The sequence below is a fragment of the Psittacula echo genome (assembly GCF_963264785.1).
Source record: "Psittacula echo genome assembly, chromosome: 5".
In the NCBI taxonomy this organism is placed as follows: domain Eukaryota; kingdom Metazoa; phylum Chordata; class Aves; order Psittaciformes; family Psittacidae; genus Psittacula; species Psittacula echo.
Window position 1 is genome coordinate 54,291,614 of NC_137739.1, and position 23,825 is coordinate 54,315,438.

A 23,825-nucleotide genomic window follows, 5' to 3' on the forward strand; every position below is an offset into this window, starting at 1 on the left:
GGGAGGAATCTGGATGGGAAAAGCTAGATGGAAAATTCCTAAATTCACTTGAGGTTTCATGGCATCAGTGCTGACTCTTTAAGAATCAGTACAGCATCTGATAAATCCAGAGAGAGATACTTCATTATTGTTCTTATATCAATACTTACTTCAAGACAATGTTAGACACATGTCAGAAAAGGGACAGGCCAAACACTTGTTAAGTTTGTCCCTGCTGATGGTCAAGTTGGTAAATTGATTCAAAAGAGCATTTAAAGAAAGCAAAAAACAATGCATGAATTTTCTCACATCAGGCACCAGTGAAATAATCCTGCAGCCCCTAAAAAGTTTATGTACACGTTCATGAAGATGGCTGGTTACATTTCATTTGGGTGACATAAATTTGAAAGGATTTATGCTTCTAGATATAACAGTTGAAAAATCATTCAATGGTGTCTAGAACCTGGTGATTACATTTTTAAAGGAACATTGAGTTTGGAACTGACATTTAGATAAGAGAAGTAGAAACAGGGGCGGAGAACAAATGTTTTCACACAGCTGAACAGGAGCAGTGATGGTTCATAAATTTACTTTTTGTCATACATTTCAATGCTAGTGTGTGCTTTAAGTGTTCCTCCTGCGCTGTAGGAATTCCCACCTCTATTGTGGAGATCTAGAAAGGAAAACTGTCCAGGAACACATTAATAAGTCAATTTTCATATTCAGATGGATGTGCATAACAAGTAAGGTGAAGACAACAAAGTGGATCACATTTTAATGTTTTATTCTTGTTTTATGACACAAGTAGTTAAAAAACCCCAAGCATGTTATTTGCTTTAAGATGCTGTTCCGATTGTCAGTTATGTAAATTTGTGCCACTGGTGGAGAAACTGGCCCTTCATTTGAGCAGAAAGCATGCTTGGCTTATGTGCAGTTTTGATTAAGCCATCCAATTGCACAATCTTGATTTTCTTCAAGAAGGACTGCTCATCAGTGCTTTAGGCAAACATTTCCAGCAACCTTTCTGCTGGGCTTTTCAAGGCCCTGTGCAGCTGAATACCTGATCCCTTTAAGGAGAGAATGGCAGGTGGTGAATGTATGACACTTGCAAAACACCACCTAAGCATTGCTCAGGATGGCTGTGACTGATGCTGAGGAGCAACTTGCCCTCTGACCCCCACCAGAAGTGTTCTCTGTAGTCTAATACCTGTATCCAAACTCCACTGTCTTCTCTGAACTGCCCAGTGGATTTTCTGCGCTAGCAAATTTCTTGCTCAGCAGTGGAAGAAGTAACACTGAGTTAAGCCTCACTTTAGATCTTCTGCATTATCTGAGGGTTGTTCAAGTGAAGCCAAACAGTGATATGTAGAACCATAGGACTCAGAAGAGGGTCACTACTGGGCAGTGCCCTTGGAGAGATTTGCCCATGTGGTTTCTTCTCCACGGCTTCATTCTCTTACTTCTAGGCAGCAGGCAGCTGGGCTCCATTTGCTGTCTGTGCCATCATTTAACTCCTAGATGCTCCTGGATGGAAAAGCAAGCCAAAATTTGTGTTGCATGCCCAAAGCATGGCACCATGTGTTGTGTTATGATACCACAGGAACCCTACAAGCACTTAGAGATGGTTTTTTTTGTTGTGGTTTGTTTTGGTTTGGTTTTTTTTCTCCCTGTAAATTACATGGAATGATCCTATCAAAACAGCACTGTGTGTAGCTGGGAGGCTTTGGAGCCAGGATGCAGCAGATTGCCTGTTCCCTTGTCTTCAGGTTCTCCTCCTGGTTGTGAAGCAGATCTTTCCAGATTTTGAGTTCATGTGGCTGGTGGAAGAAGCTAAGAAGAATCTGCCCTTGGAGCTGGATTTCCTCCATGAAGGTAGAAATGCTGAGAAGGTTGCTGATATGTTCAAGAACTTTGACTTCCTGAAGGTGAGGGAACAGATATTTCCATGTACGTATGTGCCTTACGTGTCTTACTTTATCCATCTTGTGCACTAGACCAGGTTGCTCAAGGCCCCGTCCAACCTGGCCTTGAACACTGCCAGGGATGGAGCATTCACACCTTCTCTGGACAACCTGTTCCAGTGCCTCACCACCCCCACAGTAAAGAACTTCTTCCTTATATCCAACCTAAATATCCTCTTTTTAAGTTAAACCCATTCCCCTTTGTCCTATCGATACAATCGCTGATGAAGAGTCCTTCTTCAGCACCCCTGTAGGTCCCCTTCAGATATTGGAAGGCTGCTGTGAGGTCTCCACGCAGCCTTCTCTTCTCCAGGATGAACAGCCCCAACTTTCTCAGCCTGTCTTCATACAGGAGGTGCTCCAGTGCCCGATCATCCTTGTATATAACTCCTTATAACTCTTCTGGACTTGCTCCAATAGCTCCATGTCCTTCTTAAGTTGAGGACACCAGAACTGTATACAGTACTCCAAGTGGGGTCTCACAAGAGCAGAGTAAAGGAGTAGATCTCATCCATGGCTAATAAATTCATGTTACCTTCATACACAAGCTCAACTGCACCCCACACTGTGCTTTTTCCCACTGACATTCTTACCCCACCTCTCAGCTACATGCTGACTAGGGTCAATGGCAAATATCTCAGGACAACTATGCATGTACACATCTCTTAGGAAGACCTAACTTTGCATATTTGACCTCACATGTGCACAAAGCTTTTGCTGACGTATAAGAGGCACAAGCCTGCACTGTGTGCATTCTGGAAATACACGTATGGTCAAGCATACATTGTGCTGTGGGCACAGTCACTGTTGTAACTGCATTTGCACAGACACTAAAGGAGCAAAAAATGCACCCTCCTTTGGACCCTGTGGCATACACACATCAAAGGAGGTTTACACCTCCTGTTTACGCAGAAAGTCCCAAGATGAAAGTGACGGATGTCTGAAATGAGGTGAGTTTTTGTTAGGCTTTGCAGGCTTATACATCCATCTTTTCTTTGCTTCCTCCATGCAAGGGCTGTAATTCCTTGTCACCTGACTCCAGGTTTGGGGCAATCCTTTTGGACCCCAGTGGCAGCAGTGGCCTTCCCATAGACACAGATAGCTAAAAGCCACCTGGGCTACAGAAGGTCAAAGGCCAGTGGTTTTGCTGAGTGGGCGCTTATCGGAAGTGGTGCACCTTGGAGAGCTGTATCCATTGCAGCTGTAACTAGGATACTGTGAAGCAAATCCCCATGGAGCAGCCAATCACCCGTTCACTGGGATGAGGAGCTATCATGATATCAATATGTGTAACAATAACAAATGGCTTGAAATGGCTAAATAATGGATCCTTCCATCTGACCTGCCAATTCAGAGACATGTTCATCCCCCAAAGGCAACAGAAGAATTGGTCTCCTGCATCATTAATTTTTCTAAACATGCTCGAAAGCTGAGAAGTAGATTTTGTGCTGTGAACCTTTCTGAGCTTTTAAAGCCAGAGGTAAATTGTTTCCATGCACTAGCATTACAGCCAAACATCTGTGAGTAATTAAAAAAATCACTGAAGAATTCGGCTGTGAGTGAGCCATGCAGCTGCAAGAGCATGGTCAGTGCTTTACAAGCCTGCTGACTTGCCCGTGTAAATCTTGAGACAAGAATGAGAATCATCTGAAATGATTTAACACAGTAGGGTTCAGTGGGCTGGATGGGCTGCGATACTGTTAGTTAGGGAGTTGGCTTTCTTTCTCACCAATCTAACTGCAAAAAATGTCATCCAGATAAGCTGGGAAGGCTGTGAGTAACTGAATCCCACTTGCCCATAGTGGACCTGTGGCCTCAAAGTCTATGCAGGGTTGACAGGCAAGTATGCCAGTAGTGTTGAACAGTGGGACTGAAGGATGCTGGAATTGCTCAGCAAAGGGGTCTTTGAGCTAAAGCAGCACACACGTGGTAAGGTAAATATGGGTGACATTGGGAAAGTGGTCTCTTTAGGACAGGAACAGTGGGGGAGGCAGACGGTTTGTGAGGGACTGAGACACTGTCGGTAGTTACAAGCAGAGTATTAAAAAATGCTGCTTGTTCAGGAGCTGTGATGAGGTGCAGTGGCCTCGCTGGTTCCCTGGCTTTGGTCATACTAGATCGGCAACACCTCTTACCTCTTCCTGTCCTGCCCCAAGGTACTGAACATTTGCAGTGTGTGAATCCTGAGTCCACAGCCGAGTCAGGTGGGTAAGGAGAGGAGGCTGCACAGCTGGTTCTCTCTTTATAGCATCCAAAATGTGTATCTCTGTACTAGGGCACAATAATGGGAATGGGTGGAGCTCTCTTATATCTTTGGTAAAACGTACCTGTGTGGCTTCACCCCTGTGCAAAGGCAAATCTGGACAGCCTGGGAGCTGTCATGTCAGCACAGTGATGTGAGGAATATCCAAAGGGAGCTTCAGCAGAAGGACTCTGGACAGTAGGGACTTCAGCATGCGAAGAATTTGGCTGGAAAGAGAGGTTGGAAAAGGGGAGCCAGCCTGAGTGATGCCTGCATCACTGCCTCCCTGGGTGACACTGGGCCTCATACTGGTACCTCTCAGCTTGATTTACTGCAGGTTGAATGAAAAGTGCTTTGACATTTTACGCTTGTTACTGTGTCACGTTTGCAATAGGATAGTTAAGGGTCTCCCAGGGTTTCTGTGACAAGTCCCTTATTTGTGACACTTGTTTTTTCTTCCAGTTCAATTGCAGGTGGCCTAAGTATGCAGGGTTTGTCAGCTCAAAGGCATTTTTGTTCCAAGGGGCACTGCAGAAATACAATTTACGATGATGGCTTATCATTGTTAGAGCTGCATAAGTGGGCCCTTTGCATAGCAAACAAGATGCAGTTCCTATCTAAAGGAGCTGAGTGGATGATTCAGAACCTTGCAAAGGTACTAGTTAAACAGCCCAGCTAGAGAAGCTGCAAAGCAGATAAGCAAGATCTCAGACAGTGGGAGTGGGAGGTGGTCAAAATCTTGTAGAGTACAGCCAGAAATGTTGCATAGGACACATCCTGCTGCTCTTAAATTGGCGTGTTGTCCTTGCAAACATTGCTGCTGTCATGGGGAATAGGCTGGTAGATGGATTTACTTCCCTTGTGCTCAGAAAGAAAACAAGGCCTCACTTCAGCCTCTTCCATTTTAAAATGTTTTCTAGGTTGTGTGTGATATATTCTGCTTGCTTTCCCAGCCTGTTGCTTGACCTAACACATCTGCTCTTGTTTTAGGTTCCCAGGATCTATTGGGAGCTCTCATCAAGCCGTGTCCTTCTCATGGAGTTTATGGAAGGGGGACAGGTGAATGACAGGGCCTACATGGAGAGGAATGGCATCGATGTCAATGAGGTACTTTTTCATCTGTCTCTGAATTGGATGTGGTGGGCAATGCAAAACTGATGTGGAAAATCAATTGACAGTGCAAAGTAGAGGCTGACAGGACAGGGAGGGGCAGAAAAGGGAGCACAGGCAGATGTGGACAGAGCAATCAGTCTGAGAGATCTCAGTTCTTGTGCTTCTGTGAAAAATATGTAACTGCTTTTGGGGAACGCTGTTCTGTAGGCTATGCAGCTAGAGAGATATTTGAGGAGACAGACAGTGAAAAATGGCCATCCTCTTCTATTACATACACCCATGGTTTGTTCCTAGGTGGCAGTTGCTGTTATCCTAAAGGAACAACTTCAGCTTCTGATTTTTTTTTTTATTTCTTCTTTCCCTCTGTTTTTTTGTGTTAACTTTTTCCTGGAGAAATGCATGGGACATAGCTTTTATATCTCAAAAGCTATCACCTTATGCAAGAGATACAACTGTGATCATGTAAGACCTATGATTTATTAGGATGCTGGAACCTCTGACATGGTGCTTTGCATAATATTCATAGATGTTTCCTTCTGCTTTCCAAAATCTCCCTTTTTCTTTCAAATGCAACAGTTTTCTTTCTTGCTTCCTGGTTCTACATTACTGGGTAGTTTTGCAGTCCTTCATTAAACAACTGCCAGGTTTCATTACTGCAACAAGCCTACATTTCTCTGAAGAGTGGAATAGTTTGTATGTGTGGCATGAAGTCAGGAGAGCACTTTGGATTCTCTGTGGCTGAATGATTCTTGAGGAAAAGAAGGTGTTACTTCCCAGAAGAGCTGAGAAGATGCCAGGAGAAAGGGTTTTGAGCCGTTGGACAGTGTGTTAAGCCACTCATCCCAGTCAGTGAGTGCTGGCTGAGGCACTGCTGCTTGCCTTTCCCATTGTGCCCTATCAATGAGCCTCAAAGTTGCACTTGGTTGACTGGCTATCAAAGAACTACAGCATAAAAAGAATTGTACTTAATCTGTCTATCCACTTCCAAAATCTGAATGCTGCCTCTCTCTCTGCTCTTCCTCCTGTCTGCTCCCTTTCCAGCCATGGCAAATTTCGTGTGGCATCAGTTAGAGACATGCCAGAGATCTCTCAAGGGAGGGGAAATGCGAGTTTGGTATACCTCACAAGGAGAGCACATGAAGTGTATCTGCTCAGCTGCCTCCCTAACTCAGCATGCAGCTCTTTCTCTGCCTAAAGAGCTCAGCCAAATTACAGGTGGAGGACTGAGTAACCTGCCTGTTTCTCTTTTCCTCTTCCTCTGCTCTTGCACCCTGCAGGTATTTTCTAGTAACCTCTGCAGGCAGAAAGGCAGGCACCTTCTCGTGTTTCTCCACTGAAATACAGGAAAGAAAGGTCCGAAGTCAAAGTAGGTTTTAAGACTGTCTTTCCATTGTAATTGTGATGAACAAGCAAGGTCAATGGGTAACAGTGAATGATGCTCTCTTCCCTGCAAGATGTCTGGTCCATCTTCATTCAAGGGATTTCTTAAATGAATATGGCTTTACTTGTAGACAGTGCAGTCTCTCTCTTTTCACATCTCCATAAGGAAGTATTTTGAGCATTTGGGTCACTGGTTTTCCTCCCTTTCATCAGGGCATCACAGAGGTCATTGTCAGCAATCAGAGAGGTAGACACAAATCCTTTTCTGTGTCTATTTTGTGCTGATGATCTTTCTTTGTATTTACTAAAATAAATGCCTCAATGGTGCATCTGGTCTGCAAAGAGCACTATAATATGACTCTTGAGAACATGGCAGCTCATGGACTTTGCTATCCAGAGAGATTTTAAAAGCCTTGTCCATGGCAGAACTTGCAGTCAGCTCCATTCACCTGAACAACTCAACTGGTTGAAAGTGAGAGAGTCATTTCTCTGAGTGAAATTATCCTGTCCTTTTCTTCTGCTGTAAAGGCAGAGGTCAAATCAAAAAGACAGTGCTCAGATACAACAGTGAATATTCCTCAAGTCTTGGAATAGTCAGGCAGAGAGGCTTGATTTGATGCGGTAGCATGAGGACTCTTGAGCATACATGCATTCAGATTTGAGCTGGGCTTTCTCACAGTTCTTGGACAGCAGATTCATTCTGAGATCAAGGTACATAGTACAGTGAAGCTCCCTGGAACTTTGGTTGCTTCTCTGAATTTTCTCAACCTGCTGGAGATGGCAGAGTTGTGTGGAGAAGCCTCAGGAGGGACACTATTTGCAATCTTCCATAGCTTTCTCCAGCCAGTCAGGGTAGAAAATTCAATGACTTTCAGTGACATATATTGCTGCCAGTGTGTGCCAAGACAAAGAAGCAGCTAATTTCAGTTCTTGTAACTTGCGGAGGCTTTTGCTTGCAATAGGAAAGATTTAGGGTGAAAATTCAGCTCATTTTTTTGTTCATCCATGCCCTTGGGAAGGTCTTTTTATGATGTTCTGGCACAACAGGTTCCATGCAGCAATGAAACCATATATTTTGCTGATTCTGAGCTGGTCTCTGAATGATGGCTAAGATGTAATTTAAAAAAAGTTGTCAACAGATTTCTACTACTCATGAGTATAAACCTGAGCGGTTTCTGGCAGTCTTCAGGTATAGGAGGCTACTCAGCTCAGTGGCAGGACTGAGTTTCTGAAAACTCTCTCAGAGTCTGCACTGAGCTCTTCTTTCTTCCTTTTCTCTCCCCACCCCCTGAGATGAATGAGTAACTTCTACTGATCACTAATAAAGCAACAGTAGAAAGGAGGGAATACTCAGCCTGTCAGAATCGTGTGATGGGGAACGAGATCTGTTATTAGAGCTGTAGTAAGATAGGTAAGGGTGGTGCACACCCCTGACTTCTCCTCTGGCATATTGCAGCAGATAGGGACATATATGACCAAAGTCCATTATCAGCTGCTGCTGTTGATGCCCTGGCTAAAGAACTGCATGGCATGGTGGCGAGGTGAGGAAAAGGCAGCAGACACTGAAAAGAGCATGAGGAAAAGGTGGCAACCCAAGTTTCAAAACTATGACATGGCTTATAATATGCAGCAGTTCTGGCTTTCAAGAGATGCGTTAGTTCCCTATAAATCACCTCAATCTATTTATTTATAAAGCCCTCTATAAATCATCTTACTCCATTTTGTTTTACTGGGCAGAGGAAGAAGAGTCTTCACTAAGCAGGATTTCTCTTGTGTGACAATGCAGCCTTGAAAAGCAAGCTGAGCCTCTCTCCTCTAAATGGAAAGGATCCCTGAGGTGAAAGCTCCCTTCAAACCAGGTTACTGACATTTACTTAATACCGTCTGTAGCAGGATTATCATTAAAGCTGCCCAAAAGCACATTAATCTCTCTGGATCCGTCCAAGCGCTGGATTGTAATGGCATTTAATCAGAGAAGGCTTTGATTTCTAAAGACAAGTGCAAACACTGAAATATCTGCCTGTGGAACAGTTACTTATTCATGTGCAAGTGTAGCTGAGGAGGAGCGTGCAGCTAGGGTATTGACAGTGGGAGGGAAGCCTGGAGAGGGGAGTTATCAAGAAATGAGCTGGCATGAATTTTGAGGGAAGACCAGGCCATAGTAAGGTTAAGAAGGCTGTTACTGTTTCAAGAGGCAAGAGCATTTACAGTATTGGTTGGGAAGATACATTTGGAAGAGGTGGGAAGAGCAGGGAAGGGAGGAAAAATAGACTGAGGTGCTCTTAAGACATTTGTAGTGTACTGTATGCAGGAGGGAAGGAAGGATAGCAAGGATACTTAGAGCATGGACTTTTGAAGAAGATCCTAAATGGCACGGATGCTCCTTTTGCACCCATTCTGATTTTACCTGATTAATTTAGACAGACTTTATATGTATACAAATCTTAGCATTATCTCTAATCTGCTGCATGAATCTTCTCTGCCCCTCCTTGTGGATGCTCTGCCTGCCTTCACAGAGGCTGCTGGATCATCAGGCTGTTGGAGCTGTGGAGCTTACAAATGCACTCCTGGCATGTGCTGTATTGCCTCCAACTAACCAGACAGCTCAGGTAGCCAAGTGGAGAGTCCCCCATGATGACCCTGGCTTGGTCTTGACTCAGAGAAAGGAAACGATGCCACGTACTTCAGCTCACTAGAGCCTAATCATGAGCCATGGATGATTCAGAGGTCAGGAAAGTGTTTTGTCCAGCTGAGATGTGAAAGCAAACAGCTAAGGTACTTATGATGAGCTACTGCATGCAATTATTGCCATCTGTCACCCATCCTTCTATGGCTCTTTCTTCTTCCTTCTGTTACTAAATAGGTTGTGCACTGGAATGGTATCTCTTAGCTCGATAAAGAGCCCAGCTACCTTAACGTGGTTGATAGCTTTGCAACTTGAAATATGCTTTTAGTGTGGGGATTTACCCTTCTGCCAAGACTCAGGAGCTGCTGCCTTGTAGCTGCTAAAATTTAGTGGGATTTCCCAGGGTGGGATCCTTTTGTCAGCGCAAGTGTGGAAACCTCTCATGTCTCAAGTATTTGTGCTTATAACACTCAAGTGTTAGATGAAATGGAGCATGGAGAAGAACAATTTCTGAGAAAAATGGCTATTCTTGCTCTTTGCACCTGCTGATTTAATCTGGGGAGAGGTTTCCTTGCAGATTCTCCTACATTTCCTCTTGTCTGAAGCTTAATGAATATTGACAAGGAACTGGTAAGCGAGGATAGTGACCTCCAGTATTTCAGCTTCTGAACTGTGCAAAGACATCAGGTAAAAGTTAAATTACACACAAACTCGTTTCTTACTGAGAGTCAGTCTGAAGCATCAGTGTCAATCAATTGCTTCATTCTCAGCAAGATGCTTTGCAATAAATCTGAGGAAATACAACTACATTTAAAGCCAAGGGAAAAGGATGCCCATAGCCATTTTGGGTCTGACAGAGATGCATGAAACAATTAAACAATGGCTGGTCTTCTCTACCTGTGTCCTGTTGAGAATCTGTAGAAACTTACCAAGTTAGTCCCTCAGTTCCCTGGGTGGATGAGTCAGAATATTTTTCCCCACTTAAATGCTGTGGAAGATGAGGCATTGAGCCAGAAAATAATTTCCTCAGTCCCCAGCAGGGAGTGTGGGGCATTCTAGGAATACACTCCAGGAGTCCTAAAAATTCTTCTGTATCTTAATGACATCATGTGTGTCCAGACATCACCTTGCTGTGATGCTAATCAGTGCATAGCAATAGTTCTGCATTACAGAGCACTGTGTTTTGATCCTCACAACTGGATCATACAAGGCAGAGTGTGAAATCACATCTCTTGTGTGTGACCATCCTAATCTGCTTTGGACAAGAGCCATTTCAGAGAAGAGACACAGAGCAGGTTCCAAATTGTGGCTGTTCTCCATCCGCACCCTTTGCTAATTTGACACCAGTTTAATTGGGCAGGATTGCCCTAGCAGGATTAAACAAACCCTTAGATGATGGTTGTAATAACAACAATGAAAGAAAGCAAAACCCAATGCACTCTTCAATCCAATTAACCTTCGATTAAGGTTCCAAAATCGATGCTATTATTTTGGCCTCAGGAGGTAATATTGAGCCCTGAGAAATGAGCTGCACAACGACCTTTACTTTTAATGAGATCAATAGAAGTTAGTGTCGCCATCTCTTAAAATAATTGGCAAATATTACAGCCAAATTAAGGCCAGAGACTAGTATCTGCTCCAGATCTAAAGAGACAGTCACAGATGGAGGTAGGACAGGAAAGGATGATGCCCTATCAGGCAGTTTCATCTGGGACTTATCAGGAGGAGGCAGTGAGATCAGCTCTACAGGACCATGTCACAGGACCTTTTTCTTAGCCTTTCTTCTTCATGTTAGTTGGAGGCACGGAGCCGGGACCACTCCAGTTTGCTCACAAGGCCAGGAAAGTATCAGTGACTTTCCATGGATAACCGAGGCTGGTTTGTTACATTCCAGTTACCCATGAACATGGTACGTGTCATCTTTATACTGCAGGAGTATTCATAGGCTCAAATTTGCACACATTCTTTCCTTTCTGAGAGGTTTCTTGCTCACTATTGCATATTGGTGTTTTTAAAAATACTAATTTGTGATGGACTTTCCAGTGTTTTGTTATTGTCAAGTTGCTCTATCATGGATGTGTGCTGATTCAGTAAGAAGAATGATGCATACAGCAGCTGGTGTGTCCCCAAAATCTTGCTGGTATGGGGCTGTATGCAATGGAATATAATACGGGTTCATCAAAAGCAGCTCCTAGTGGAGGGTAACAGGTCGTCTAGGCTTTCAGAACTGATGGCAGCAACTGCAGCTGTGTACATATACAAGAAGAAACACATCCTTGCTGCTATCTACATTATCTGAATTAGATGGCAGAAATGCAATACACGTACTTGATAAAATCCTTGGTACCTTGATATGAGTTGGTTAACTAGAAATGGTGAGGATTAGCAGGGAAATTGCAAAGTAGGTAAGAAAATGATACATGCAATGGTGGGGAGATTACCATAGAGGAGTTTTGTGAGGTTTGCTCTTCAAACTGATCTTATTTAATAAATTCAATGGTAACCTGGACACAAACAGAACTACGTGAAGGAGGTTGTTGATGACAACAAGTTGAGAGGTTCTGTCACTGTAGAGAAGGACCAGAGTGGCAATAGCACTTAGTGGCCTTGAGGACTGAAGTGATAGAAAGGGATAACAATGAGCAATACAAAGTGAAAAGCTTATAACTAATATGAAGAGTTCCTTAAGTATGCTGGGAGTTTATCAGAGGGAAGTGACTTGTTAGAATTAACTTTGGGATATTAGTCAATCACAGAGTGTGTGTTTCCAGAGCAGTGCAACTGGAATTGTAAAAGGCAGGTTGACTCCTAAGACACATCACATAAAGGAATACCCTGTAGAAATGGGGCAGTATTTGTGCTGTATTTATGCTGATAATTACCTTACTGGTGAACACACTGGAATAGTAAATACTGGAGAGGGAAGGAAGTAGTTGAACTTCAGGTTCATGTTAGCTAAGGAAATTTAAACAGGGCATCATTAAAATGAAGGTGGGATTTAGGGGAAGGGTTGTGACTGTCTAAAGGATGAATTTTTGGAACAGCCTCCAAAGTCATACTTCTACGTCTTTCTTATTTCCAGTGAACTTGACTAGTTTATATAGATATTGTGTGATACTGTACAATAACAGTCCTTAATGTCTGCACCACATTCTTGTTTTGTTTGCTATTGACTTTTAACTCATGTAAGATAATTTGTGGCATGTAGCATCCTTGCTGTACTGGGTACTTAAAATGAACTTCATGTGCTTAGTTTGGTGAAGAGCCTGGTTGTTCTACATGTATCTGGCACTCCACTGTTTTTACCCCAGCTGCTGACCCTTCATTTCATTGTCTGCAGTCTGCTTATTCTTCAGCTTCTGTTTTTGCAAAATGAAAACATTGGGCTAAAAAAGTACGGTTTGCCTGACACATTGTCATGGTCATGTCACGTAATGTGGCAATGGCAGGTTGCTATTTGCTTTGATTGGTGAGGCCACAGGCTACTTGACTGTAGTCATCATATTCTGCTGCAGTACAAACAGACAAATCAAACTTCTTTTTGCCAATAGCACACCTTCTGGCAATAGGCAAAGACATGCCTCTGACCAGAGTCTGATGTCATCCTGACACATAAAGCTCAGCTCTGCTTGCTGACTAGCAGATTTTTTTCCTTATATGTTATGCCTAAATTATGCTATTCTTTATTACACCCTGTTCTGCCTGGTTGTATTTCTTGTAGCACGTCCAGTGCTACACGTGCTTCTGCTTCCTTGCTATTCAAACCTGCAAACACTGTTAGACTGCCCCTCCTCTGCCATTCCTTAGCCAACTTCAGAATCTTTAGCACTTCTTATCTTTTTTTCCCCCGAGTAAATTCCTCCTGCGTCCTGCTCATTTATTTGCTCTCTCCAAACTCACTCTGCATAGTCTGCATCTCTTTGTTAATGAGCTGTCACATGGAAGTGAGTGCAGGATTCCAAGGGTGATTATTATTTTTTTTACAATGGGCAGCAGAACAATGCTGAGGTAATGACAAGGACCTCCTTGTGTTGGATGAAAAACTGGAAAGGGAATTATGACCTCTTCCTGTCATAACAAAATGCCTGTGTGTTTACTTTGGTCTTTGCTTCTGTGCATCACTGCAACCTTTTGTCTAATTTGCGATGCACCTTCACCCTGAGGTCCTACACAGCTTAAACGCATGCTGAATTCCTTCTTTCTCCTGAGTAGAGGTTTTCCTATGTTTGTTTTCCCATTTCACCTGACAGCATTCTTCCAGTGTTGTTTATGTGTGTTATTTATCCAATGCCTTTCTCAATAACAGTGGCATAAAGGCCCACAGTGATGGGGCACAGTACTGGAGAATTAATGTGTGTAAGGTTTTTCATGTTTTTTTTCCTAAACTTTTTCTCTAGAAACGTGAACTCCTTTTTGCATTACATAATGGTAGGTCACTCTTCACATATTACACTGTAAGTCTTAGAAATATAACCTTCCTTTTTTGTTCAGAATTTGAGAGTATTGGTGCTTTCTATCTTAATTCAATATAAATCCTATTTTTTGTCAACAGACAAAAATATGTGAAAATACTTTAGTGTGCAGCACAGTTCTATCTCTTACACTGGGTAATTTTGTTTTCCAAACTAAAGACTGTTTATCCAGTCAAATCAAACTGATTTGGCCAGGTTGGATGAGGCCTTGGGTGGCATGGTTTAGTGTGAGGTGTCCCTGCCCATGGCAGGGGGGTTGGAACTAGATGATCTTAAGGTCCTTTCCAACCCTAACTATTCTATGATTCTATGATTCTATATGCTTATGTCATAAATCCCTGTAACATATCTTCTGTATGCTAACGAAGTTGTACAGAATGCGATCCTCTTTCTTAAAGAAGCCATAAAGCGTAGTTTCAACTGCTGCAGATATTCACAATTGCATGCTAGGGAAGAGGTAAATATAAATATAGCAGGGAAAGGATTGAGGATGGGGATCTTGCAGTGAAGTTTGTCTTGTACCTATGACCTAGGCTATGGGTCTGATCAGGACTGTGACCGCTGTTTTCACGGAAAGGTGGGAAGATGAATCCCAAGCTTCTTTTGTGTTGCTTTGTTGTCTACAAAAGGCTATGGCCACAGATCAGTTTAGTAACCTGTCTGCTGATTCAGGAGAGGAGACCTTTCCTGCATCTGGAGTCTCTAACCACCCTATAAGGTGCTGTTATGAGGGTGGTGTGGATAACTTAGTGAGAGGTGTTTTTATAGGATTATAGGATATTTGAGATTGGAAGGGGCTTCAGGAAGTCTCCTATAAAACCTCCTAAGGCAGGGTCAGCTGTGAGGTCAGACCAACTTACTCGGGGTGTTATCCAGCCAGGTCTAAAACTTCCAAGGGCGGTGGTTGTACAACCTCTATGGGCAACTTGTTCCACTGCTTGACTTTCTCAGCATATGCCATTACCACAGCACAGAAGGACAATCCGCTGTCTTTTATGCAGCCCATATTCTGGTGCCCCAAATTATTAGCTTTCTAGGTTCTAGCCATGACCAACCAACAGGTTTTCAGAACTGCCATAATGGGTATGAGACATCACATTGTGCCCCAGATTGTCCCCAGGTCCTCATCTTCAATAATTCTGTGCTCTTCCAGGTTACTGGAGGGCAAAGAGTGAGGCAGAGAGGGCAAAATGCAGCTCCTTCAGTGTGTGCACAGATGTTGTGGTTGATACTATGATCAGTCATGATGTCCAAGTCCATTCCGCCTGGTGTGCAGGTCCCTGGGAGGCTGTGTGAATGAGTGATTGGCTTAAAACAGACTTTGTGGCATGTCCTTGGACTGTCAGCAAGTGCTACTCAGCTCTTCTGAGAGGTCACAGCACCTGGTACTTTGGTCCTATCCAATTTTAGAGCTTGTTGATCTAAGAGACCTATAAGGGTCACTTCATTGCTCCAGTGAGCTTGCTGGTGATTGAGGAGGGAAACGTTATTCCCCTTGGTCAGTAGTTTAAATAACACCAGTGTGGCATTAGGGGAGCTGCACTACAGGAGACTGTAGGGCTGTGCTATGCCACCTGTGTGGATGATTCAGCACAGGGGCAGCATTCTCCATGATTCAGCAGTGTGTCTCCAAGTCACATTTGAGGGATGGAGGGTTGTCCCACCTGGTCCTACAGCTGTCCCTGTCGGTGTGTTACAGGAAGGGTTCCTGTTCTTCCTCCTCATTTTTAGTTACTTGGGCACTATTCATGATGAATGCTCTTCTTGGAGGTGGTTGCATTTCAGAGGTTGGTAAAACAAGCCCTTTCCTGGCTGACCGGTTGTCTGCGGGATGAGCTGTCAAGAGTATCCCCATTACCTCTTCTACCACTTCTGCTTATGGGGACAGCTGCCTGTTTGCTGCTTACACTGTGTGTCTGGGGACATGCTTGGAATCATTTATAATGATTGTCTTTTAATTGCTTGCTCAGCACTCCACCGTAGAGCTCTGTGCCGCTCTCTGATGGCAGAGAGGGCTGGTGGTGGGATGTCAAGGCAAGGCACATTGCTGTGTTAGTGCAAGGCAAGGGATTGATCCTAGTCCCTGGGGATGTTTGCTTGCTCCTAGGAGGTTTTAACTTTAATAAAATCTCTTGGTGATAAGGAGCTGTGGCATGGAGGAACACAGCAGTGACAGGATGATTTAAACAGCCTTTCTGTGCTTCTCCGTCTTCACAGGCATTGCAAACCAGATTAGCATGGGTTTGAGGAAAGAGAGGGGTAAAGTGGGATGGAGGGAGGGAAGAGGAAATCCATGTTCATTCTGGTAAGCAGATTGACAGGCTCTGTCTCTTCCCACCCCTTCTCTGCTGAGTCCTGCTGCCATCCATGGATGGAAACACCCAAGTTTTCCTTCAAGTGGTCTCTCACCACCCCATCAGCTCTTTCCATACCTTTCCTGTCAATGTCTGTCTGCCCCTATCTGCTATCTTACTTTTTTCCTCATTGCCAGAAACCCCATTCCTACCTATAGGTATTTTCTCTCTTTCATGCCAGGTGAGTGTCCTTAAAAACCCCTTAACTCCACAAACACCAGGGTAGATGCCAGCAGACACCCTGTGCATTTCTCAGTGTGAGGAGCTGCAAGAGCTCTGCATGGGGACATTGGCATGTACCAGACCCTTGCTCCCTGCAGTGTTGGCACATGGGGACTGCCTCCCCACCTTGGCAGGCACCCTGCTGTGGTGGCACTGTGTGACCATCTCCTGTCTTCTCACAGATCTCTCGCAATCTGGGGAAACTCTACAGTGAAATGATCTTTGTGAACGGCTTTGTGCACTGTGACCCGCACCCAGGCAACGTGCTAGTGAAGAAATGCCCAGCCTCTGGCAAGGCCCACATTATCCTGCTGGACCATGGGCTCTACCAGGTATGTAGCTGTGGGGGGCTTCTGGGGCCTCTGGAGGTGCCTGTGGGCAACAGGCTGAAAAAGCATACCCAGCTGCAGCCTTGTCTCTCTAAGCCCATATGAATACATTTTTCCTCAGTTCCCTTTCCTTTTATGGAATTCTGGGAGCCATGTCTTCTTCCCCAGGTGCTGAGTGAGTCCTTCCGCATGGACTACTGCCGCCTTTGGCAGGCCCTCATCAAGGCTGATATGAAGAGGGTACAGAAGTACAGCCGGCGTCTTGGGGCAGGGGATATGTACCCTCTCTTTGCCTGTGTCGTGACCGCCAGATCCTGGGAGGCTGTCAACAGGGGCATTGACAAGTCACCAGTCTCAGCCAGAGAGGTAGGTCCTGTGTGTCCTTCTCTATCGTGTGCCCTTCCTTTTCCTTGGGTACCCTTCTTTCTTGTATCCACTTGCTCCACTGATACTGCAGCAGTGCTGGGCAACCCCTGGCAGCTCTGTAGCAAATTCTGCACTGATAGCTGAGCCAGAAAAATCCAGGACTTCTTTCTCCTATGTGTTTTATAGTGGCTGAACTTAATTTCCCATTTTCAATTGTCATGGGCTGCTTAAATTTTGTATAATATTTTAATGGCTAAGCGTTCACCAGTTCTGGCAGGGAAAATGTTTGTAGATCAGCCTTTTATTTAAAAAGTGTGGAATGCAGCTGTGCAGGGAACCATCAAGGAGGGTAAGTTAAGGTAGAGGAGACGTAAAGGCATAGTGGGAAGACATGAGAAGGATAATGTATTATCACTATTCATGTAAATGACTATCAGCACTGATACAAACTCCTAAAACCCCTTGGAAATTACCTCCCAATCAGAAACCCTATTAACTTGGAGTCAAGGTTGCTTAACTGCAGATCCTGTCAACTCAATCACTACAAATCTAGGAAACTGCCACTTACATTCTTCTCCATTTCCTATACACACTTGGCTGGGCTTCTTCTCATGCTTCCTCTCAATCCTGAAACACACACCCCACCTTAAGAATAGTAGCAGCCCTTGCCAACTGTGCTGTTTTTAGACATGAGCATATAGTGCTGTGTTTTCAGCCAGTGGATTAGTGTCTACAGGTAGAAACATGTTCCTATGGTTTGTTTTTATCTGCATTCATTTGTAGTAGTGAGAATGAAATTCATTTAAGTAGCATTATAATATAGTCCTGTGAAATTCCTTTGGGTTGGCATTCCATTTTGATGGATGTGGCAGAATTTACTGCACTGGGTTGCCATTATCCATAGCAATGAGTTGGTCAGATACCTTGGGTAATGGACTCCCCCCACACCCAGTACTTTGATTGCTTCCTACCTGAGTTAATTTTCTGCATATGTTTTCTGCAGCAATAATGTAGCGACTGTCTAGCAGAGCTGTGCTTGATCTGGTGAGCTCTGGATATGGCAGTTCCAGAAGAATATCCAGAGGCACTAAAGTGAATCAACACAGATCTGGCTTTACTATTAGAAGGCCAGTGTTGAATCTGAGCTAAAAGGCAATGTTTACCCTAGACTGGATTGTGAATGTTATGCCAGCGGTGTAACTGCAGCTACATGGTGCCTTGTGAACTTTGTCATTGAGTTGAATTGCATGTATGGATCCAGCTCTGTTGTCTTTGCCTACAGGACACAATTAATGCCAAAACTGAATAATCCTGCAGCAGATAATGGGGAGCTGAGCAGATTTGCTGTGGCATTAGGAAATGAGCCGCTGCTTGCCCTTAGTTTAGAGGTGCATTTGAAAGATTGTATCAGCAGCAAGAGCCATGTGCATTGGAGGCAGATACCATCAGTGCAGAGCTCCAGAGAGTGTGCTCAAGGATGTATGGACCTGAGAGTAGCCTGTGAGACAAGGAAGCAGCCCCTGTGAAACAAAATCTTATCTGTAGTGTTGTGTCCAGTCTGGGGCACTGTCTCTCAGGAAATGTTTGATGAAACTGGGCCGAGTTCAGTAGGAAGCTGCAAGGATTAGTGGTCAAACAGATGCAACCCATGAGGTAAGCCTGGGCAAGTTAGGGCAGAAAATGTCTAGAAAAGCATGGATCAAGAAGAGCTGTGGTAGTGATTTTCAAATCTGCTAAAGGCTGCTGCAAAGAGGGCAAGAAGTAATGGGTTTAAATTCAGCTAAGGAGATTGGGCTGAAACATGGGAAAAGCCAGATCTAATGGCAGGGCGACTGTAATGGTGGTATGGATGGTCAGGAAGGCTTTGAATCACATCACTGGAGAGTTTTAGGAGCAGGCTAGGCAAATGTGTGAGGATTGCCATAGGTGTAGTTGTTCCTGCTTTCAGCCATGACCAGGCAGCTGACCACTCAGGGTGGCTGCTAGACTCATCTCATCTGATTTTATGATTATGTTTTGCTGCGTCCTGCAGCAGCCTCAGTGACTGCAGCCAAGGTGTTTTTCTCAGGTCCTATGGCATAGCTCATTTCTTCCTGAGCATGCAGGCTTCGCCCTTGACAGAAAATGACAGTTGTGATGACAGATCATGTGGCTGTTTTGTGGTGTGGACAAGCAGCTGGAGCTAAAAATACAAAGAAAACAAATAGACATGAAAACTTATATGTGTAAAATAAAGTAGGCTCTGCAGTGATGCTGGCCAGGATAAGAGATAATCTAGGAGGAATTTTCTGCTAACAAGTAACAGAGTGAAACATTAAACATTTAGAAGAGCTAAGCTTCCTGCTGAAGCCTTGTGTATTTGGTCAGTGACGGAAGCAGGAGGACACAAAGATTTATTTGTCAGCAGCAAAGCAATCATGGTGGTATGTGAGCTGTATACATCCCTGACCATCACGACCTGAACACTTGATTTGTGCAGGTCTGTTCCTTTCTAATAAGTTTGAAGTTCACAAAGAGTGGCGTGAGATCCCATATCATGAAATAGAGACCAGCTGACCCTCATTCCAGAGAAGAGAAGGTTTTAGAGCTGTCCTTTCCCGCAAAGGAGCCTGCTCCCTGTAAGAAGTTTTTTACTGCCCTTTGCATGTGTGCTGCTGGATTCTGGAGATTTCAGATGTTCCAGGGACTTCTGTTTGGATTTGCTGATTCATGTCATGGCCTCTGTAGGAAGAGGTAGGGACACAGTATGTGTATGGGATCAGCTCCGCACCACACTGTGTGACATTTACTGGGATGGTAGGAGAACTCAAACCTAAAAAGAGGCAGAGCAGTGGTGGCTCATGTTTGGAGGGGAGCCCATCGTAAGTGGCTCAGGTTGTAGTTATTAGTTATTACTGGGATTTTACAGTGGGCAGTGTGTTTGTTAGAAGCTGGGAAACCAAGGAACATGAAAGATCACTCTGTATCTACCTGGATCTTACACTCTTTACTTAAGCACCTGCTAATGGCTGCTGCCAGACAGGATATGAGTCTAGATAGATCCTTAATCTGACAGATGACAGTTTTTGATCTTTTGGGTTAGTGTGACACTTAACTGCATAATGCTTTCTCTGCTGAGTTGTGCTTAGGACAAAGGACTCAACTAGGCAGTGGAAACAGCTTCATCAGTATAGCATAAAGGCTGTTGCATGGGACAGCAAGACAAGGAGCAGCCTGGTTGTCCTTTCAGCATGCCTCCACCTTCCTGAGCAGTCTGTGCTACCTGCAGCTCTGCCAGCTTTGGGGCTGGTGAGGTGAGAATCAGTCAAAAGGTTGCAAGGGCAGTAATGAGACATGGTTGCTGCAGGCTGCCTTGGGCCAAGAACTGAGATAGCAGCAGGTGCCCTGTTCTCCTGAGATACAATTAGTTTTGCAGTGAGGGGACAGTTTTGCACTGAGGGGCAGGTAGGATATGGCAGGAATGATCTGTGATATGCTGTGAATGGTTGGGACAGCCAGGTGTCTGTGGGGAAGCAGGACAAAGAGCTCTTTAGCTTCTGGCCTAGAGTCATGGTCTGGAAAGACACCATCTCCTTCTGCCAAATCTCAGCTGCATCTGGACCTGGCTTTGCCATGCACCCTCAACTTCTCTCTCCTTTCTCCCTGACATGCTGCGCCTGGCTGCAGGATATGGAGATCCGGTCCAACACTGCTGCTTACCTACCCCAGATCACCCAGCTCCTCAACAATGTCCCCCGCCAGATGCTGCTGCTGCTGAAGACCAATGACTTGTTAAGGGGAATTGAATTAGCCCTGAACACACGGGCCAGTGCCAGCTCCTTCCTCAACATGTCTCGCTGCTGCATCAGAGCTGTTTCCAAGTGAGTCTCTTCTTCAGGCACCACAGGCCAGCCATGGAGCTGGTTGTCCCTGGAGGCAAGGAGCCAGGGAGGATCCCAGAGGCAGCAGGCAAGCCAGGGCCCAGTCCCACAGCAGCTGAGCAAGGCAAGCAGGACAGACTCTAAGAGGTCAAGCCCAATCAAAAGTCCATGTTGTAATAGAACTTCATGGTGACAGGCCAGGTCCAAGGTCAAACCAGAAAGTCAATATGTAGATCAGGTGTGGTGGTTGTCAGGCATGTCTGTGGTGACAAGGCAGGGCTGAGGTCAAGCAAGAGGTCAGTATGTGAGCTGAAGTACAGGTCAAAGGGAACAGAGCATGAGCTGGGGGCCGTTACTCCTCCAGTGTAGCTCAGGCAGGACTGAAGGTGCAGGTCTGAGATTAGCCTGAGTTCCTGAACCCATGAGCAGAAGGCTGGGGGAGGTCCCAGGCTAGTGAGGGACATAAAGGCTTATTAGAGCCCCCCACTTAGGGCCCTGACAAGGCCTAACTTGATCTCTTGTCCTCTTACTCTTAGCTGTGGACCATTCCCACTCAATAGCACATCTGCTGTGGTCCTACCCCTGTTCAGTTGCACATCTCAGCCTGTCTGTGTTGTTCTCACACCCATCAGCCTCTCCAGAGGACAGGTCTGTCACCCTGCGGCTGGGGACAGGGATGGAGCTGGAGGCCTTAGGGTTTAGGGTTTGGTCCCTCCAGAGGAGGAGAAAGGGTTTCCTGTCCATTACAGGCATCACCACTGGAAAATATTTGTGGGTAGGAAAGATCACTGAAAGTTTACTGCTGCCAGTTTCTGCAGCCTAATTGAGGGGCTAAGACTGACTGTGAAGATCAGGCTGATATTTAAAAGCCAGGAGCAGGAGTCGTGCAAGCAATTTCCATCTGTGAGTCTTATGAGTCAATGCACTTCTGCCTCAGATTCCTCCTCCTTGCAGGGGAAGTAACGTCTCACTGATGAGAGACATGCAAATCCCAGTTAACCTCTGCTTCTGAGGAAAGGTGGAGAATTACTTTTCCTGGAACTAGTGTGTCAGGATTGCTGGTCTCTTATGAGTGTGTTACCAGGAAAGGCTGGCTATAGGAGTGTGTACCTGTTCCTTTTAGCTGAAGTGAAGCTAGGTGTAGAAGCAGAGGATGCCATGGCTCAGAGTCACTATGCACAGGGGCGAGAACTGGGCTCACAAGGGAGCAAGCTGTCTCTTCTGCCAGATTCGTGCTAGGAAGGCAGTCCCCAGCTCCCCAGGAGCATTGCTTGGAAAAAATCCCTATTCCCATGGGTCTCCACTGCTTGTGATTCTCCAGATGTGGGATGTTTCCCGCCCGTGGGGAGGGGATGAAGATGTATGACAGACTGCCTTCCTGCTGGGCTTCGTCCTGCCACATCTAATGCAGCTGTTTCTCTCATTCTAGGTACCAGAGAAGCAAGAGTCACTCGCTTTACAGGAAGGCCCAGATCTCACTCACGGAAGCCCTGAGCCTATGGCAGATCAGCTTGTATGAACTCTTCCTCTGGCTGAAGGGGTCTCAGCTGGGGAACTGGGTCATTGCTCTCCTGAGGCGGAGGCACCATTCTATGTACTGACATGAACTGGTGGGAGACGCCCAGGTGCTCCCGCCCTCCCTTCTGCTCTCCACAGCACATTTGCCTTTCTGACTGTTTCTGCTATTCTGTGGGCTATTTTGGGGTCTTGTTCTATGTTACATGCTGCACTGTCTTTCTGTCTTTGCCTGTTACAGCATTAGCTTTCTCTGTGGCACTGGGAGGTGAAGTTGGTACTGAAGCTCTGCCGTTTCATGGTTTAGGAAAAGGAGGTGCGGAATACTGTATGTCAGGAAAGGCAGGGTGCTTTCTTTCCCCATCTGAGCAGGGCAAATTCCATTTAGATTCCAGTGGAAAGCAAAACTCTCTTCTTGGCTCTTTCTTAAATAATCTTACAGAATTTAAGAGAATGCCAGCCCTGCCTAAAACGCCTCACATTTCTCAGCCCCTCAGAGAGAGGTGGTCAGTCCCTTTAAAATCTAGTAGTTTTTATGTTAGTTTTTGCAATCTCCGTAGTCTGATTTCTGTTCAGGTGTGCAGGGAGTTTCTCAGAAGAGTGAGACCTTGTGGAGAGCTGGCACTAGGGCTTCCTCTTCCACCACCAGGGAAAGGGGAAATTGTGAGAGTAGTGGACTGGGACTCCAGCTTTCTGAGGTTCATTTCCAGTCCTGTCAGCAAGTGCCTCTGTGTCTTTGGACTTTTCCTGGTCTGTTTCCTTTCAGGTGAAATGGGGGAAGGGGACACTGGTCCTGCCTCTTTTCCAAAATTCAGGAGGAATGACAACTCAGGGCTCTGAAACTGCTGGTAATGTGTGTGTTCTGTAATGTACTGCCACATAGCAAAATAAATGCGTTGTAGCAAAGACCTTTGGGGGAGGGATTCCTGGCTGTGCATTCAGGGTGACATTTGGGCCTCTAACTTCAGTACTGTTCCTGTTTCTCCACTGAGTGAGTGATGCCAGGCAGCGCTGCTACCTGCTTGCAAGCCAAATAAAATGACCTCTTGGTCCTTCCTCTTCCTAAGAGGTTCGTTCCATATCTGGGCCTTCTAGAGCTGTGTCAGATATGTATTGGGATGGAATGGAGGAGAGGGTGTCATTCTACTGGGAGGATGCGCCACTTCTTGCCACCCAGATCCACACTGAGCCTGCCTCCTCCCTGCCCATGGGAGTGCACTGCAGCACATCTGTGAGACGTCACCATCGCTGTGCCATGCACTGAGCATTTCACCTCATCACTGCCTGTGATGTTTCACTGTTCCTGTCTCAGACAAAAACCTGCCACTTGCTCAGTGGTACAAGTGACAGATCTGATGGCTCTGACTTTGCAGCTATGGGACAGTTACCAAGAAGTCTCAGCCAGA

General features: G+C 45.2%; 1 protein-coding gene across 1 annotated transcript in view; it reads left to right on the forward strand.

Annotated features, from left to right (window-relative positions):
- Positions 1–22,568, forward strand: part of ADCK1 (aarF domain containing kinase 1) — a 79,452-nt gene extending 56,884 nt beyond the window's left edge. Inside the window, exons 6-11 of the mRNA XM_080620001.1 lie at positions 1,746–1,904; positions 5,173–5,289; positions 16,532–16,681; positions 16,847–17,044; positions 20,711–20,904; positions 22,334–22,568. Of these exons, the coding sequence (XP_080476127.1) occupies positions 1,746–1,904; positions 5,173–5,289; positions 16,532–16,681; positions 16,847–17,044; positions 20,711–20,904; positions 22,334–22,505 (990 nt within the window). The 3' untranslated portion in view covers positions 22,506–22,568. The remainder of the gene's footprint in view (positions 1–1,745; positions 1,905–5,172; positions 5,290–16,531; positions 16,682–16,846; positions 17,045–20,710; positions 20,905–22,333) is intronic.
- The last annotated feature ends 1,257 nt before the right edge of the window (positions 22,569–23,825 follow it).